Below are 18019 nucleotides of genomic sequence, written 5' to 3' on the forward strand. Positions count from 1 at the left end.
GGGGAGGGGCTGAGTGAAATGGGGGCTCAGCCCTCAGGATCTGGGTCTGGGTACCAGGAACCATGTCATGTGGCTCAAGCCCAACTGCAACACCTACACAACTGAATAAACAACTGTTGTGCTTACGTGTGTGTGCATGGGTGTGTGTGTGTGTGTGTGTGTGTGTGTATGTGCGTGCACCATACTCACTCCTGGTGCACTTGGAGGCTGGAAGGGCATCCTGTCCCCTGGAATTGTGGGTACAAATGGCTGAAGCTGCCCTGCGGCTACTAAACTCTAGTTACAGTGGATCTGAGGCAAACTTCTGGGCTCTGTGGGTGCTGGGTATGCATTCTGCAGTGACACATCTGCATGCATACACGCACACTCATGCAGGCAAAATACATGTTTAAAATAGAAATAAACAATAAACCAAAGCTTCAGTACAGCAAAGCAAGTGAAGGCATGACCTTCAGAAGGGGAGACAGGATATTCATCTGATGGAGGACTAATACCCAGAATACATACAAAGCATTTAATAAAGTAAGCATAAATGAAACCCCCCATAATCCAATCAATAAACAGAGGAATTGAATACAGTTCTGTAAAGAACAAGCAGGAATGGTCAATGGATATAGCTTCCATCTCACTCCAGCTAGAATGGCTATCAAGAAATAGACATTCGGGTGAGGTGGCAGAGCCTCTAATCCCAGCACTTGGGAGGCAGAGGCAGGTGGATCTCTGTGAATTAGAGGCCAGCCTGGTCTACAGAGAGAGTCTCTAATTCACAGAGTTCTGCCTTCCTTGTCTTAACACCCTTCCCCCACCCAAAAAAAAAAAAAAAAGAAAAGAAAAAACAAACAACAAAAAGACAGCAGATGCTGGTGAGGAGAGGGCTGGGTGAAGAGACCTCATCTCTGTTGGTGGAGTTATGTAAGTTAGTATGGCCGTATGGACATCTGTGTACCAATTTCTCAATAAACCAGACCACTTCTGATATCTACCCAAAGGCATCTAAGCCAACATCCATCAGAGGACCAGCACGTCCGTACATACTGGCAGGTTATGGACTAGGTGCCCATCAGCGGATGGCTACAGAAAAGGTCGAGAACACGTGGACAGTTGGATCACCAGGCCTGCAGGATAAACACGGTACTGCTGTCTAGAATCGGCAAGGGAGGTGTCAGGCTCGGAAAGTGGGAGGAGGAGTGTCTGGGGAGAGGAATGAGGATGGGTGGGAAGAGCTAGAGGGCATCGGGAAGGGACATGCATGAAGTCATCATCACAGAAGCTGGAGGCAAAGGCTCCGGTTCAGTTCCCGGCTGTGGATGCTGGGAGCCGAACCTGGGTCACTTCAACAGCAGCAAGTGTTTCAATTTAACAACCGAGGCTTTTTCTCCACGCCCTTCTTTTTCAATTGTGAGTTCAATTATGTCTGCCTAGGGTATTGGGAACTAAACTCGGGTCATCTGGAAGAACACTACGCATGCACTCTAAGGGCTGAGCCATCTCTTCGGCCACAGGATAAAGATTTTTTTTTGGGGGGGGGTTCTTTTTTTCGGAGCTGGGGACCGAACCCAGGGCCTTGCACTTCCTAGGTAAGCGCTCTACCACTGAGCTAAATCCCCAGCCCCCAGGATAAAGATTTTTAAAGGTTAAATACTGGCCCCGGCTGCATGTAGTAGAGAAACTGTGATACTCAGGTATCCTTGTCTTTTCTACCAAACTGGGAGCATGAAGAGTTGCCTGGAGGTTATTTCCCACGGGTAGACATGTATGGGACTGGGTTTGTAATGAAGTATACATCGCACTGTTAAAGCAGATGGACAGTGCAAAGACCTGGAACTATTTGAAAGCTGTGTGTGTGAACCATGGAATAATTATTAATTTCCTGTCTCACCCACTTTAATTTTTGTTTACCTTTTTAATTTCCATTGCAGAGCACATCCCAATTAGTAGGAAAGTGGGGGGAAGAAGAGAGTCAAGATGGGTGCTACAGTGGTAGCCATCCGTCCATGCATCCATGCATCCACCCATCCCTTTATCCTTGCTATGTAGTCCAGCATGGGCTGAACTCATCAACACTCCAGCTTCCTCCCACACTTCCGGTGGTCCACCTGCCTCAGCCTCCTGAGTCGTCGGCAGATGTGTTTCCATCAGGCTAAGGAGGAGTTACTCCGAACACAGTCCAAGCCTGTCCAAGATAAACCCCAGCAACTGAATGCCTTGTGCACCGCCTGCTGCCCAATCTGCTGCCGTGTGGGTGTGTCTCCAGACTGCTGTGCTGTACAGAGCACCCTTCCTGGACACCTTGGGATCTGAGACTTCTCTCACCTTCTTTTTTGTGCACTGTAGTCAGAGGCATCTTACTTTCCCTTGCAACCAGATGTCAAACGTATCAGAAACTGAGGAATTATCAAGCAACGTCTTATAAGAAATGTAGGAGGTATAAAATAATTTCTGGCCAGGTGTGGTGGCACACACCTTTAGTCCTAGTGCTTGGGAGGCAAAGGCAGGCAGATCTTTGAGTTTGACGTCAGCCTGGGCTACAGGGCGAGCTGCAGGACAGCCAGATTGCAAATGAACAGTTAAATTCTATAAGCAATTGTTTATATTTTATAAAGCTTTTTAAAAAAATATTAAATCGTGATCAGAATCTAACTGTATTTAGGAGTGGGTACCCGTCATGCCAACACTAGGGAGGCTGAGGCAGGGGGTGTGGGTTTCGTCTGCAGTAAGTCCCTAATCTCAAAAAAGAAAAAAAAAATCTAATCTAAGCACATTAATGTCCCAAATTATTACTGCCAAACACTGCTTCCTGACAGTGTACACCATTTATACAGGAGACTTCTCTCCACACAAACCAACTGCTTTCAAGCATGTCTATAGAACTGGATTAGAAATTCCCCTTCCTAATGAGTTTGCTGCTGGATGCAGGAAGCAGACCTGGCGGCATGAGTATAAAATCATTTCCTTTCTTGTGTGTTTGTCAGGATGGGATACAGGGACCAATACACACCAGTCGCATCCTAGAGCACTCGGGAAAACCTTACGCTGTGTGTCCCAGAGCTTCTAGCCAGGAACTCACAGTACCTGTTACTCCACAGACCTGGTCATGGCTCCCTAGCTGATCAATTAACCCAAAACCAGCACCAGGGCTGACCTTCAGGCTGCCTGGAACAGGGCAGTAAATACTACAGAAGGGACACAAGCCCTGGAACCACAGGCCTTGTGTGAATCAGGTCCCTCCTTTCACCTGAGACAGAAACCCCAAAATAGGTGAGGTGGACAGCCCCTCCACAGGAGTCATGTAAGACCACTGGAAAACAGATATTTACATTACGATTCCTAACTGTAGCAAAATTAGTTATGAAGTAGCAACATATCATTTTACTGTTGGGGGAGGAATCACCACACCACTGGGAGGGTGGGGAGCTGCTGCACCAGAGGCTATGCCAGTTCACAACAGGCCACTCTTCGCTCCTGTCAGTCTAGGTTGCTGTCTGTGGCCTTCCAGGAGTTACAGTGTCTGGAGAGCCCCCAAAACCATAAGGCTGAGATCCAGATACAATGACCTCTCCCCTCTACTTCATCTGGTCTGCACCAAAACTCATAATATATATTCCTTCGACCCGTTACTTTTTATTACTGGCTTAATCAGCAGGAAACTTCCAAACGACTGAGTTTTTAACCACTTTTTTCCCTTGGAGTCAATGTGTAGTAGCCCTGGCTAGACTGAACTTCACTATGTAGACCAGGCTGCCCCCAAACTCAGAGATCTTTGCCTGCCACTGCATCGAGCTATTTTTTTGTTTTTTTTCTTTTTAACTTTAAAATTTGTTTTTATGTCCGAGGGTTTGCCTGCATACATGTAGGAACACTGTGGTGCTCCCGAGTGAGCAGATGACATCGGTTCCCGAGCTACGTGGGTGCTGGGAATCAACACTGGGTTTTCTACAAGGACCGTCTGTCGCTCTCGCCCGCTGAGTCTTTTCTCAGGCTCCTTTTACCAAGCATTTTCACTTTAGCATCCTCTACTAAACTCTTGCTCGCTGTAAACATTTTTTTCCTTTTTTTCCAAGACAGGGTTTCTCAGTGGTAACTGGTGGTCCTGTAACTTACTCTGTAGACCAGGCTGGCCCCAAACTCAAGACATCCATCTGCCTCTGTCTCCCAAGTGATGGGACTGAAGGTGTGCACTGCCACACCTGGCCAGAAAACTGAATTCATGCCCGGGGAAGAAAAGTTCTGGAAGGCACCAGCGAAGAGCTACAGAGTACACTATACACAACCCAGGAACCAGTGACCCTATGGTAACCAGGTCTGGATCCCACACACTCTGTAAAACACTTCAACATACTCAGATCTCAAGCAAGGCACCCAGCACCTGGAGATGAAGATCTGACTCCAGTAGGTGGGCAGGGAAGGCCACGTGCCAGGGATGGATGGCCGACGTCAGCTGTGAGGAGGTGATCTCGGTCTTACACACGCAGCCACAGACAGTGCGGAAGGAAACAAGCATGGGTGTGTTCCAATGAGTCTTTATTTATAGACACGCAAATCTTCATTTCATAGGACTTTCGTGTATTGTGAAATGTGATTTTGAAAACCACTCAGAAACACAGAGACCATTCTTAGCTCACAGGCCATACAGAAACAGATGGTGGGGCCGGACCTCACGAGCACAGTCACTTCCTAACCTTTGTTCTAAATACTTCTGACACGTATTTGCTGGCATGGACAGAATGTCTACTTCCTTATTACGTGAGATCAATAATATACAATTTTCTTAAGGCTTTGTCTAAACTGCTGGTGTATAAATTTTTTAAGACAAAAATTTAAAATTATTTGTATGTTAAAATTAAATGCTAAAGAAACAAACTGGCCAAGTTTCATTTATTTCTTGACGCAACATCTCTACAGCTCACGCACGCAGCAGGACGCGCACCTTGGCTTCACAACAGCACCGGGCTGCACTTGCGGCTATGATACAGCAGGGGAAGGTGGCTGGGAAATGTACATCTATACACTTCATATAAGTTAGAGGTGGCTACTCCATGACCTAGGGTAGCAAAGGCAGGACTCGGACCCACTGCCTGGACCACTGTGTCTGACCTATTAAAAACGTACCCAGTCATTAAAAATGGCCAGTTGGGGAATAGGCCATGTATAAAATATGTCATGTAAAATTTACTCATTTACCTCTTTAAAAAATAACAATATTTAGACTTTAAACCACCAACTTGTCGTGTGGACACACATAGGGCAGCAGGAAGCACACCAGCTGTACTTCAGCTGCCTGGCTAATTTTTTTTTTTTTTTTGTAAACCGTAACATTTTTGTTAAAACAGCCAAATTAAATCTCTTCTTTATATATGTTAGGTTACTTCCAAGTCACTCCCCAACCCCAAAAATCAGTCTGACACTTGTGGACACGTTTAATTCGGACCTGTATTTGTGGTTTCTAAATTGCTGACCGGCAGACCCTGTGTGGAAACAAGGTATACCATGAAGACACGGGCTGTCTCCGCCATCCCAAGGAGAGGATCCATTGCTAACACTCTCTAAAAACACTTGTCTGACCGTCCTCATACTTCCGAAAAGGCAGCGACATCATAAATACACTGGTGGGTTTTGTTACTCTGGATCGTGGGCAAATGTGCGCTAACTACCTGTTGTAAGCCCTCTCTTTCTTGGACTTCTCCAGGGCCTTGTCCATTGTCTTTTCACTCTCCCCACGGCACTTGGGGCAGTACCACTTGCCCTTTGGTTTATGGTTGAGTCCCACACAAGAAAAGTGGAACCACTCGATGGGACACTCGTCGTTGTCACAGCCGATCATCTCTCCGTAGGAGACCTGGTTGCACAGACAGTACGTGGGCTCGTTGGGGTCGATGGGGAGGTCCGCGGGGGACGCCTCCCTCTCTGCTTTGGCCTTAGAGCGTTTCTTCTTCTTTGAGGTTTTTGCTTTCTTCTCCTTGGGCGTTCCTGAGGTGATGTCGTCATGGTCGTGATTGTTCGAGGCGTTTTCTCGGTTCTCGTTGTTTCGCTGCCTCCGGGACCGCTTGTTATTTGGCTTATCTGCCTGTGTGATCGCTTCACTCTTTGACTTGTCCTGGCCTGCCTTGCCGCCACCACCAGTGCCATCACTGATGTCCTGGTGTGCTTCGAAGAGCTCTACATGACTGTCCACCTGCCTGCTGCGGTTCTCCACCAGCTCCACCATCTGACTCACGATCTGGATCTTCTCGTCGCCCAGCTCCTGGCTTCGGATCAGGGCCCTCTGGATGCAGTGCAGCACCCGCCTCTTCTGGGTGCTGTCCGTCTCCCGCTTGAACTTCTCATAGTAGTCATCCAACTCCTTCAGGATCTCTACAAACAGAAATAAGATGCGTTACAAACCCACTAGGCACACTGCAAAGAGACCCAATACCAACTAAGTAGGCCTTTTATGTAACTCTCTTGTAATTCACAAAAACTCAGGAGGGGCAGAAACAGTCCAGCCCCAGTTCCCACTCAGCAAGGCTGAGATGAATAACAACAGTTCACCGTTAGGTAAAGTGTTCGGCCTAAATCTTTTCTTCACCTACTGTTGCGCTGCCACAATTTCTGTTCAAATATCCCTGCAATAACTTAAATGTTTTTATTCTGTATTTCTTTGTGTTCAAATTGCTGCCCACCTTGTTTGAGACAGTCTCACTGAATCTGGAGCGTGAGTGAGCTCCAGGGATCCTCCTGCCTTCCCAGTTGGGATCAAAGGCATCTCCATGTCTAGAACATTCTATGGAAAAGCATGTAGATTAGATGATGGTGCCATACAGACTGGGGATACAACAGAAGACCTCTGCTTAGTGTCCCCTGTGACTACCCTAGCGTGATATTCCATGTTACTGAAAACAAGAAGGCTTTGGTCACAATAAACAAGGCAACCCTGCTTTAAAATAAAAGTGGCCTAGCAAGCGCAAGGCCCTGGGTTCAGTCCCCAGCTCCAAAAAAAAAAAAAAAAAAAAAAAAAGTGACAGATTTTACTTTACAGCGCATAATGGTTTAATCTGCTGCTCACCATATTTTAAAACAGTCTCTGTGTAGCCCTGGTTGTCCTGGGGCCTACAGAGTCCTACCTGCCTCTGTCTCCCAAGGATTCAAGAATACCATTGAGAACTAACTCCTTGTTAGGGAAACTAAAAATAAGTCTGCATGCTTAGAAAATGTCATTTGGTAAGTGTAATTAGACAACTGCTCAAGAAATAAAAGCTGATAAATAATCTTATAGAAAGCAAATAATTGGGGTTGGGGATTTAGCTCAGTGGTAGAGCGCTTACCTAGGAAGCGCAAGGCCCTGGGTTCGGTCCCCAGCTCTGAAAAAAAAAAAAAAAAGAACCAAAAAAAAAAAAAAAAAAAAAAAGAAAGCAAATAATTCAGCTCAGTGTAGCTCCATAATTTCAGGACTCATGTCGCTGTGGCAGAAGGAGTGCAAGTGTGAGGACAGCCTGGGCCACAAGTGTGAGGACAGCCTGGGCCACAAGTGTGAGGACAGCTTGGGTTACATGGCCCATGTTTCAAGAACAAGTTTTTCCTTTGTACTCTTGGGTGCTGTCTCAACTTGGCTCTGCAGTTATCCATGCCACAGCCTGAGAAGGCAGGCACTTGTGTTTGAGGGGTGATGGGTATTAAGACTGCTTCACAGGAGCAGCTGATGACTGCCCCTACCCATCAGCCCAGAACGTGGAATTTAACACTGCCAAAGCCTGAGAGGAGCCACAACCTGCTTGATGAACCTGTGTCAAGCAGGCAGAGACCCTTTGTTTTTGCCTGACCAAGAAACTGAGGAAATGCTGACAGAGATGTCAAAGGATGCTGCAAGTGCCAGAAACTAACATTTAAAAGCACTGGCCATTTTAGAAATAAAGTGAACAGAAGAATAAGACATTCTGCCCTATGTGGATTATCGCAAAGCCAAACCGATAAAGCACCCAAGCCTCCAAGAGACTCCCTGTGTGCAAAGGAAAAACCATTTGTTTTTAAACACAGGACATACCAGAAAACTCCTAGAGTTATTCCCCTCAACAGTGTATAGTATCAGTTTTTTCTTGAGACTCTTTTGCCATCTCTTAAAGGTACTAGTGGAAATGCTGTATGAACAGGCTGGCAGTCAGAGACCATACCTAGAAATTCACCACCCCACCCTGCTTTGTGCTCTTCTGTCAGGAAACATAGGGATTCAGGCGGTTGTCAGACCTCTTTAGAGTTCCAGGGCAGCCTGATTTGTACAGGCCGGCCAGAGCTACATAGCAAGGCCCCGTTTCAAACCAATCAAAAACAAACACACAACACAACACAACAAAACTAACAAAACCCTAGATGACAGCAGAGGCCGGACACTTGAAGTATCTCAACAGGTAAGGCTACATTCGGGTTCTGCAGGCATTCGTGGAAGAACCAGACAGACTCTCCCCTACACAGGAGGCATGTACAGTCCTATTACCAAAAAGGAAGTTTCTAGGTAGGTCAACTGCTTTAACTTACCAAAGACAATCTAAGATATGCATTTTGGGGCACCATGGCACATACCTTTAACACTAGAAGCAGGGGCAAGTGGATCTTTAAGAGCTCCACGTGGGTGAGAAAAAAATAACAACAAAACCAACAGCAAACTGTCGGGTTTGGTTTTTTTGTTTTTTTTTTTGTTTTTTTTTTTTTGAGACCTATCCTGGGTTAAATGGTATACAATCAAAGCCGATCTTGCCTCCAACTGTGATTACTGGCATGTGCCACCACATCTAGCAATGTTTCAAAGATTTTACTACTATTTTGTAGAAGCAAAATTCTACCCATTGCTAATTTACATGTAAATAACTGCTTCTTTCAGCTTTAATCCAGGTGAAGCTTGTAGAGAAAAATCTCATCAAAAACTTACCATGATGCTAGTGTGGAATCCACACAATAACACAGGTTTTTTTAGTTACCCTAAATAAAATATTCGATCAACAAAACTGCTAAGAGCAACAAACAAGGACAGCACTACTTACACACAGGGAGGCACTGGCCAGCTCGGCTTCAGACTGCTGCTGGGCCACCATGAAATACCAGCAAGGATAAAGGTAGTGAGTGACTAAATGGGCCCGCAGTACCATCTAGTCTGTCCAATTACTTTAAGCCACTTTTACTTTATATAAAGTTGCGCTTAAATTCTTAAAAAGGCATTGCTTCCAGGGGTACTTTCTATATTTGAGAAGTAATTCAGGCAACAAACTCCATTTACAACAACCAAGTCATAGACCCTCCTTTCGGACTCTTCTACATCCGAAGCACTAGGCAACAGTCAAAAACTCGGTCTGCAACAGCAGTTCTGAGCAAGGACTTAATATTCCAGAGCCATGCGGACGTACGAGCCCTCATCGGCCGCACAGGCGGGGGCTTCAGGAGGAGAACACCCGACACATCGACCCGCAGTCCCGACAGAGGCACTCCCGCTTATTCATGCCTACCGGAAACGCAAGGAGCGATCAGAGCTTCTCGCGGGGCGCCAGTGCAGAGAAGGTAAGCATAGCAGCATCCCGGAGGCCAGCGCCGCCATGGCCCCGCGGCCGGAAAGTGGCCGCGATCCACTTCAGCCTATGAAACTCAGGAGGCCCGCCCCGCCCCGCCCCGCCCCGCCCCGCCAGAGGCCTATGTGAGTCCACGACGCCGAGGGCGGAGACCGGGAGGGACACCAATCAACGCGCAGAGTCAACGAGAATGGCCCGCCCCAGCAGCGACAGGAGCCAACCCGAGGCCAGAGGACGAGCGACCCGAAGACATTCAAATCAACTCGCCTCCTCCCTCCGCCCGGCCCTCTTCCACGGAGAAAAAAAAAAAAAGCAGACAGCGGAAACACAGACTGGAGCGAGTCCCGAGTAAAGCCCGCCCCCATACTGCCCGCCCCCCAATGACTCCGAAGCACAATGATAAGGACATTCCACGGGGGATGTTGCGACCAATCAAAGGGCCGCAGAGGCGGAACGTTCCGCAATATGCTAATGACTCTCCTATAAACCGAGCTGCGAAGCTGCATCTCGGACAGAGCGCGCAGGGGCGCTTTCCCTAGCAGGTTTCGGTGTACGGGCTCAAGCAGTGGCCCTCCACCACCCCCAACTCTTCCGTTTCCCTGCTGCGCAGTTCTGTAAACAAGAGTAAACTCCGAGCGGCCGTCCACGTTCAAAACAGAGCCCCCTGACCTCGCAGCAAAGTTTCCCCAACAGCCAACAGTTCCCGGCGGGCACGCAGGCTCCGCCTCTTCGCCACTCTGGGCAGCCCCGGTCTCCGGGAGGGCTGCAGGTCCCTCACCTGCCCCGCTCCTCTCGAGCCAGAGCCCAGCTCGCGCCCACTGATCACCGCGCAGTCGTGCACCTAGTCGGCTGCAATCCTCCCTTTCACCCTCTTCCTCCGCCAAGACACACCGCGCCGGCGCCCCTCGCAGTCGGCCGAGAGCCGTGTCCAGAGCCAAGGGAGGGCCAAGGAGAGCAGGGCCTGGGCGATCGCGCGACCCTGAGTCGGGACTGCCCAGTACTTTATGTAACACTTAGATTCAGGACCAGGAGGGAGGCGGCGACTCTCCGGACCCGCACTCAGGTTCGCGGGAGTACGGCCCGCAGCCGTCTCTCTCCAGCTGGGTGCCCGCGCCCTGCGGCCGCGGCGCCCGCATAGCACTCCACCTCGCGCGGCCGCCTTCACCCCCTCCCGGAGGACGCGGCCGAGCCCCGCGCCCCCTCCCCCGCAGCACCGCCTCATCACTTCACTACAAAGAGCGCTTTGGTCGCGCAGCCTTGCAGCCAGCCGTTCGCGCTCCTTCCTTCTCCATGTCCCGGAGCTCAGTACACAAGGACCTCGGCGTATCAAAGGCGCTCCAGACCTTTTGTTCCTAGCCCTACGAGGACGCTACCGGGCGCTCCGGCTCCAGCAGGACCGGTCAGCCTCGCCGCCGGGACCCAGGGATGGACGCGGCCGCCCCCGCCCATCCATCACCCGCCGTACCTTGGTATTTGGCGTCGATCTCCCGCATCAGCGAGACGTTCCTCTGCAGGTCGAAAGGCAGTGACTCGATTGAGTCCAGGTAATCCTCCACATAGTTCACCAGGTGGATCTGCTCCCCGTTGGCAGGACTCAACATGGTTCACCCCGGAGGTCCCCGGCGACTCGGCGGCTTTCCGCTTCCTCCACCCCCCGCCCCCCTCAAACAGCACTGCAAAATGCAAAGCTCTCGCCCTCCCGCGCCCCCCCCGCCGCTCCGGCCGGGCTGGCCGGCGGCTACATCTGGCGCCTGCCGCGCCGCCTCCGGGGCCGCGGGGACCCCGGCGCCTGCAGGCGCGGGCCGCGGCGGCCGAGGCTCTAGCGCACACTCCGCCGGCCGTGCAGGCCCCCTCCCGGGCGGCGGGCGGCGCGGGGGGCCGTGCGTACGAGCGCGCACACACCCAAAGAGGGCCGGCCACCGCCGCCCACCCGCCACCAGCGTGGAGAGCGGAGAGAGCGGGGCCGGCAGCGGGAAGGGCGCGCTCCGCCGCCCGCCTCGCCGCACTTGTCCAACGTGGAAAACCCAAATACCAGTTTCAAACACTTGGGAAACATTCAGCCCCGCGCGCAGCGCGCATGCGCCCCGCCACCCCCCCTCCCGGAGGCGGCCCCGCCCCCACCGCATTCACGCCCCTCACCGTCCCGGGCCGGGGGGCGGCGGGCCGCGAGGCCCGCCCGCCCGGGGGCGTGGCCTGTCACTGTCGCTGGGGGCCAGGGTCGCGGAGGGGACAGCGGCCGAGCCGCCTGGGCAGGGACGGCCGGCGACGCGAAACTTTACTAGGAGTTTGGCACTCGGTGGCGGACCTACTGGGCGGAGCCGCACGCCGGCCCGGAACGGCGGGGTGGTGGCCTGCTGCTCAAGACACGCCGGGGCCGGACGAGCCTCCAGATCGCTGTCTTCAAACGGACTAAGCGGAGAAGAGCCACCCTCCTCCAGGTTAACTGCATTCCCCCGCCTCCTAGCACGGTATAAATAGGGCCCCGAACAGAAATGGCAATGGCGACAGCCAATCCCCTCGCGGCTCTTACCCCTGCGGCCAATCTGGACCAGAAGGAGGTGTGGTGGAACCGGCAACGCCCCCCGCACGCCTAGTACTAGAGAGCTGTCCTCTTCCAGGAGGGCCGAGCGGGCGGGGCCGAGCGAGGCGGAAGTGGGCGCGCATGCGCAGCTCCCTGGCGATGGATGCGGACCCGCGCGGGAGGGCCGCCACCGACGCGCAGAGAGACCACCACTCCCAGCATCCTCGGCGCTCCCGGCGCCTGCGCCTTTCGCCCCCTCCGTCCCTTTGTGTCGCCTCCCGGTGCAGAGTTTGGAATGGCCTGTAGACAAAGGGGCCCCCGAGGGGTGCTCTGTTGAGCGCGGAGATCTAAGGTGGGCGGGCTGGCGGGAGCAGCGCTTCCCTGATCCTAGCTCTTCCCCTGCCGCACCTGAGGCTGCCCGTGTCCTCGCCACACGGAGGAGGTTGCGGGCACCCCGGTGCGCTCCCGTAGGGCAGCACAACCTTCGGCTCCCCATCCCGCCCTTCCCCCACAGCTGCCGGATTTAGGGCTTTCTGAAAAGCCCGGGCAGAGCGAGGGGTTGCCTAGGCGACGGGTCCCGGCAGTCCCGCCCTCTTCCTGCCTAGGCGCCGCCCTGGGGCGGAGCCTGGCCTGTGGTCTCCACATTCGCGCCTTTGTATCGCTGGGGCGCTGGTGCTGCAGTCCTGGTCGCCCCTCTGGGTCCTGGGTCCTTAGTATTGCTTGGCCGCCTGGGCGGCCCTACGGGGTCCGCCGCTGTGGCCTCAGATTCGCAAGACTGATGACCGCGCTCTGACTCGCCTGCGATGTCTCTGCGGCGCCAGGTCAGCTCGCAGTCTTCAGTCACCCCGAGTTTGCAGTGTTTCTTTTCAGGCTCAGGCATTCGTCCTCCAGCAGAACAAGACTAACCACTTAGAAATAGTAGATGTAATTTGAAAGGATTTGGAACAGCTCAGGAAACACTGAAGTCCTAACCCCTTCGGCACATGTAAAAGTACTTCATGCAACCCCGTGACATCTCCCAACATTTCCAACGCAGCGTATCTAGAATAGAGTATTGACGAGGGTCATAAGAAGGCAGCAAGAGACAGTCAGTTGAGTTACATCGTTCAGATTGGGACATTGCCTGTGAAGCACAGAGCAGTGCATTTCTGCGGGAGAAAGTTCACTTGGATGTCTGGTGCTGGGTTCTAACAGAACCAACTGCTTTCAGCCCTTGTCAAAAACGGAAGAAAGAAGTTTCATGTAATTGCCAGAAAATAGTTGCACAAACGGCCAACAATATGGCTTGAGAACACGACGTGTAATAAAATGTGAAAAGTGTACAGAACAGAATATGAAATGTGGCCTTTTCCTCAGAGGTCTTTTTTCTTATTTTTTTTCAGAGCCGAGGACTGAGCCCAGGGCCTTGTGCTTAGCTAGGCAAACGCTCTACCACTGAACTAAATCCCCAACCTCTCCTCAGAGGTCTTATAACCAGTTTAAAGGCACAATAGCAATTAAGAAACAGGTATCTTAAGCTCAGCGTGATTGGACTGCGAATTAACATCTATGTTTAATGAAGATTAGGAATAATTGACCCTTTCCGAAGATAACCAAGCTGGAGTTTGAACCTGGTTATCTTTTAGAGTTACGATACTCTTAATAACCATGCCATCCTGTTTATGGAGTTCATGGACACATAAACCCGAAATGCATCTTATTCAATTGACCAGAATTATTTCACAAGTGCCTGCCACATGCTAACTACAATATTTTTACATTCTGGAAATAAAGTAGTGATTGTGCATTAATTAGCTTTATACACTGGCTTTCTGAGCAAACTCAGAAGACCAATTGATAAAACACAAGGAATGTACATCAAGCATTTTTCAATATACTGTAATATACTGTATAGAAAAACAAAGTCTGGCGAGACATGTCCCAGTTAACCTGAACTAACCCCTGAATCTACATGGTGGAAAGAGAGATTGAACCCAGTCCAGCCAGTTGGTCTTCTGGTCTCCACATAAGCACCTTACCCCATGTACCCTCCTGCCACATACACAGTAAGTGAATAAGTACAATTTTTAAGAAAAACTCTTTCTGTACATCAGAGACTAGGAAAGCAATGAACACCAGCCCAGAGAGAGTCTGCCTAAGCATGTTTGAGAGACTCCTTACAGTGGTTTCTGGTTGGAGGTGTCTCCTTAGTGAGGCACTGGGGACACTAGGTACCTTCCTGCTAAATGTCAATTTTCTTTTCTCACTCAAGAGAACCTGAGCTTGGCTTCCATTCACAGCCCAGACTTGGCTTCCATTCACAGCCCAGACTGTAGCTGTATGCATAGTTTTGTTTTATGGGGTGTTTTGTTCGTTCGTTTGTTTGAGACAGAGCCTTGGCTGTTGTCGAATCAGCTCTGTAGACCATGCTGGCCTCACAGTGTATCCAGGCTTTTTGATTTTATAAGGAACAGGCCTGGGGTCAGCAAAATGACTCAGCCAGAAAAGACCATCAAACCTGACAACTTGAGTTCACTCCCTATGAGCCCACACGGTAGAAAGGAAAACCCGCAATGTGTCCTCTGACCGCCACACACGTTTGCTGTGGCATACGTATACAAATAAATGTAATTTTTTAAAAGGGTGGTGACTTGAACAGGGTCTTCTCTGCGCTATATTGTGGTAAGTCATCCTGGTTGCTTTCAATCCACCTTAACAGCCTATGCACAGAGGTTCAGTACGAAGGGTCGCCCATTTAAGCATCAGCAGCTAGTAAGTTATACTTACCATTTTCTGTTCTTTATATTCATTTTATAATCTGCGTATGGGTATTTTGTCCGCATATATGTCTGTGTAGCATGTGCAAGAGGTGCCTGTAGAAGTCAGAAAAAGGCATCCTACCTCCTGGACCCAGAGTTACAGGTGGATGCTGGGAATCAAACCAAGATACTATGGAAGGGCAACCAGTGCTCTGAACTACTGAGCCATCTCTTCAGCCCGTGTGTGTGTGTGTGTGTGTGTGTGTGTGTGTGTGTGTGTGTGTGTGTGTGTGTGTGTATTAAAGATAGGTTAGTACTATACTTCAGGCTGGACCAGAACTCACATCGAGGCCCAGGCTGGTCTCACTCCTGAAGAACTTCAGCTTGAGCCTCCCTCCGAGTTCCAGGATCACAGGTGTGAGCCACCACACACATCCCACAAACATCTGGACGACTCTCAGAAGGCTTAACGAGGAGCAGACTCCAGTTGAGGTGGAACACCTGAGAGTCTGCTTTGCAGCCGATAGAAAACGCCATTGTTGGCTCTGAAATCATGATCTCCTGTGGCCAAGCCAAACACGCCAGCCATTCAAAACCATGGAAGGTTTGGCTCCCAGACTTCCTAGAGCTGTTTTTAAACCGTCTGCTCTGGCTCCTCCCTGGGCTTCTGCGTTCTGGCCTGTGGGATCTGTGTTTTAGACAGGCCCACCTCATATCAGATCCAAAGCTTTCTCCATCCGGGATTTCACTGCCTGCACAGGAAGTTTTTGAGTGACTTTCTCAGGCCAAGCTCTTTGCTGAATTTGCAGGGTATGGCAAGGATTTCAAAAGAGTTTACAGTTACATATTGAAGGAGTGGGAGAAGCCTGCACTTGTAGTCCCCACATTGGGGGAGGCTGAGGCAGCCTGGGCTACAGAGTGAAACCATAGCTCAACAACTGGGGTGGGGCACAGAAAGAGAATTTCACATTACTGTAGAAGGGAGACAAATAACTGTGCACACATTCGCCATGGCAAAATGCCGCGAAGACAGGGAGCTGTGAAGAAGAAGAATATTCCCAGAGAGCTTGGGACATCTGGAGACCATGAATTTGACTACCATAATGTATAGAACACGATCTGTATTACCCGGAAGCCTAGCTTTGGGCAGGCAGTTAGAGTACAGAATCTTCAGGAAAAAAGTGTTCTAGGAGCAACATGTCTGCCTAATCATTGCCTTTCAAGAGAACATCAAAAAAGGGGAAGACCGAAAGACCAAAGGACTGAGCATGCGCAGTGTCGTAGGGCCCTAACTGGACAAGCAAAGGAGTCTTCGCTTTTGTAAACCACCAATAGGGATACCTTTGTGGCGATCATTTGAACGTAACTCAGAACAGTTCTCAAGACACGAATGATATCCTTTTCGCAGTTTTTTCTTTCTTTTTTTTTTTTTTCGGAGCTGGGGACCAAACCCAGGGCCTTGCTCTTCCTAGGCAAGCGCTCTACCACTGAACTAAATCCCCAACCCATGATATCCTTTTCATCTTTACTCGTTTTTAAAGCAGGGTCTCGTGTAGCTGAGGCTGGTCTAGAACTCACTGATGCTTCTGTATCTCCCCAAATCTTCAAATACAGATGGATACCACTGTATCCATCTTGTTTCTAAAAAATTTTAAAGGATTTATTCTTATGTATAAGGGTATTTTTGCCTGCACGTGTCTGGGGCCCACATGCATGCAGTGCCGGCTGTGTCCACAAGAAGCCTTGAACCCTCTCGGAACAAGAATTACAAGCTCTTGAGTAGCCGCGTGGATGCTCAGACCTGGGTCCTCTCCAAGGGCAGCCATCCCTCCAGCAGACACTTCCAGCTACATATTCTTGAGGAAAGGGTCATTTCCTGGTGTGGTTCTTTCATTCTAAGCCCACAGGACTGTATGGAGTATGCAAATACTATGTGTACTGTGCTGCAGACAGGCAGTTTGGTATGTAGTTTTGATCTACCTGTACTGATTGTGGCAAGGTACATATTTGCAGACATGCTGTATGTATGGTGGGGTACAGTGTGTTAAGGCACACATATTGAGGTGTTTGCTGAGGGCGTAATGACCGCAGCTGTGGTGCGTAGTGTGTTGGAGTGGTGTGCTGAGAAACACATATCATGTGCTCGCCTGGGTACAAAACTGTATTGCGGGGCACATCAGGTCCAAGCAGCAGACACAAAGATGTACACCATGACCAGTTTACCCATAAGGAAAAGTGGCGAGATCTGTGCTAAAAAGGGGATGGGCCTGGGGGTTCGGGCCTCCCTTCCTCTCCTCCGCTGCAGCCTTGCCCAAAAGCCTAAGCACTTCCAGATTCCAGGCAATGAAGCCGCTTCCGGGACTGGGCGGAGCCCCGTGAGGCACGGGCGTGGCTTCTGCTCGTCGGGCGGGGCTTGGCCTTCGTGGGCGTGGCCCGGCCTGCAGGATTTTGCCTTACGCCTGTTCGCTGGATCTGTCCCCAATATGCTGAGGGCGCTCCGGCCTGGGCCGGGCGCTCCGCTGCTCCGGGCCGCGCTTGTTCTCGGGCGGCGCGGGCGGGCATGGCAACGGCCACAAGGCCAGGACACCGGTGTGCAGGTGCATAACAGCCTCACAGGCAAGAAGGAGCCGCTGATCGTGGGCCGCTCGGACGCAGTCTCCTGGTGCGTGCGTCGGGAGGGGAGGGGAGGGGAGGGGCGGGACAGGGCGGGGCCGGAGGGCGCTCGGAGGCCAGTCAGTCCTGAAAGCCTGACATGTGGTCCCCAGGGCGTCAGTGAAGGTTGTTAAGGAAGGCTTAGGGCTCTTTCTTGCAGATCTCACACATAGTGGATCTTAATATGTTCCCAGGTATAGCTGTGGACCGACTGTGTACGACCATGCGCACCTTGGCCATGCTTGGTGAGTTTCCTAGATTTGAACCTTTGACAAAGTCAGAGGGTTATTTATTATGCAAAGAGTAAACTGTTAGCTTATTTTATAAGCTGTTAAGTGAACTGAGTGATGGCTGCATTGTGGGAATTATGAGACGCCGGAATGTTAGTCTCTTTGGTCTTTATAGCAGTTCGGAGTGGCATACCCATTGCTCAGGTCTGGACATGCACGCAGGGAGTTGCTGTGGAGGAATAGCGAGTGACCCCTTTGCGAATTACATGTTCTCATTCAACAGCTGTAATCTTAAGAACAGCAATATTGTACCCTGAAACTGATGTGGTTGCTTTTGTTTCTTTTCACAAG

The 18019-nt window shown here is 50.7% G+C and overlaps 2 protein-coding genes across 7 annotated transcripts in view; one reads left to right on the forward strand and one right to left on the reverse strand.

The window, feature by feature from the left end:
- Positions 1 to 4504: 4504 nt before the first annotated feature.
- Positions 4505 to 14625, reverse strand: Ing1 (inhibitor of growth family, member 1). Of its 3 annotated transcripts, XM_039094602.2 has the most exons (3): positions 10993 to 11131; positions 6660 to 6760; positions 4505 to 6351 (listed from the first exon to the last, which is right to left on the reverse strand). In XM_039094602.2, exon 3 carries the CDS (start codon positions 6203 to 6205, stop codon positions 5648 to 5650), a length of 558 nt encoding a protein of 185 aa, XP_038950530.1. In that variant the 5' UTR covers positions 6206 to 6351; positions 6660 to 6760; positions 10993 to 11131; the 3' UTR covers positions 4505 to 5647.
- A 118-nt stretch (positions 14626 to 14743) lies between these two features.
- Cars2 (cysteinyl-tRNA synthetase 2, mitochondrial) overlaps positions 14744 to 18019 on the forward strand; it is a 39638-nt gene continuing 36362 nt past the window's right edge. For 3 of the 4 annotated variants that reach the window (XM_006253460.5, XM_006253461.5, XM_006253462.5), the window contains exons 1-2: positions 14744 to 17448; positions 17633 to 17683. In XM_006253460.5, coding sequence (XP_006253522.3) covers positions 16868 to 17448; positions 17633 to 17683 — 632 coding nt within the window. In that variant the 5' untranslated portion in view covers positions 14744 to 16867. The remainder of the gene's footprint in view (positions 17449 to 17632; positions 17684 to 18019) is intronic. The other variant, NM_001177684.1, reaches the window with a different exon arrangement.

The sequence above is a fragment of the Rattus norvegicus genome, chromosome 16, assembly GCF_036323735.1.
Source record: "Rattus norvegicus strain BN/NHsdMcwi chromosome 16, GRCr8, whole genome shotgun sequence".
Lineage (NCBI taxonomy): Eukaryota > Metazoa > Chordata > Mammalia > Rodentia > Muridae > Rattus > Rattus norvegicus.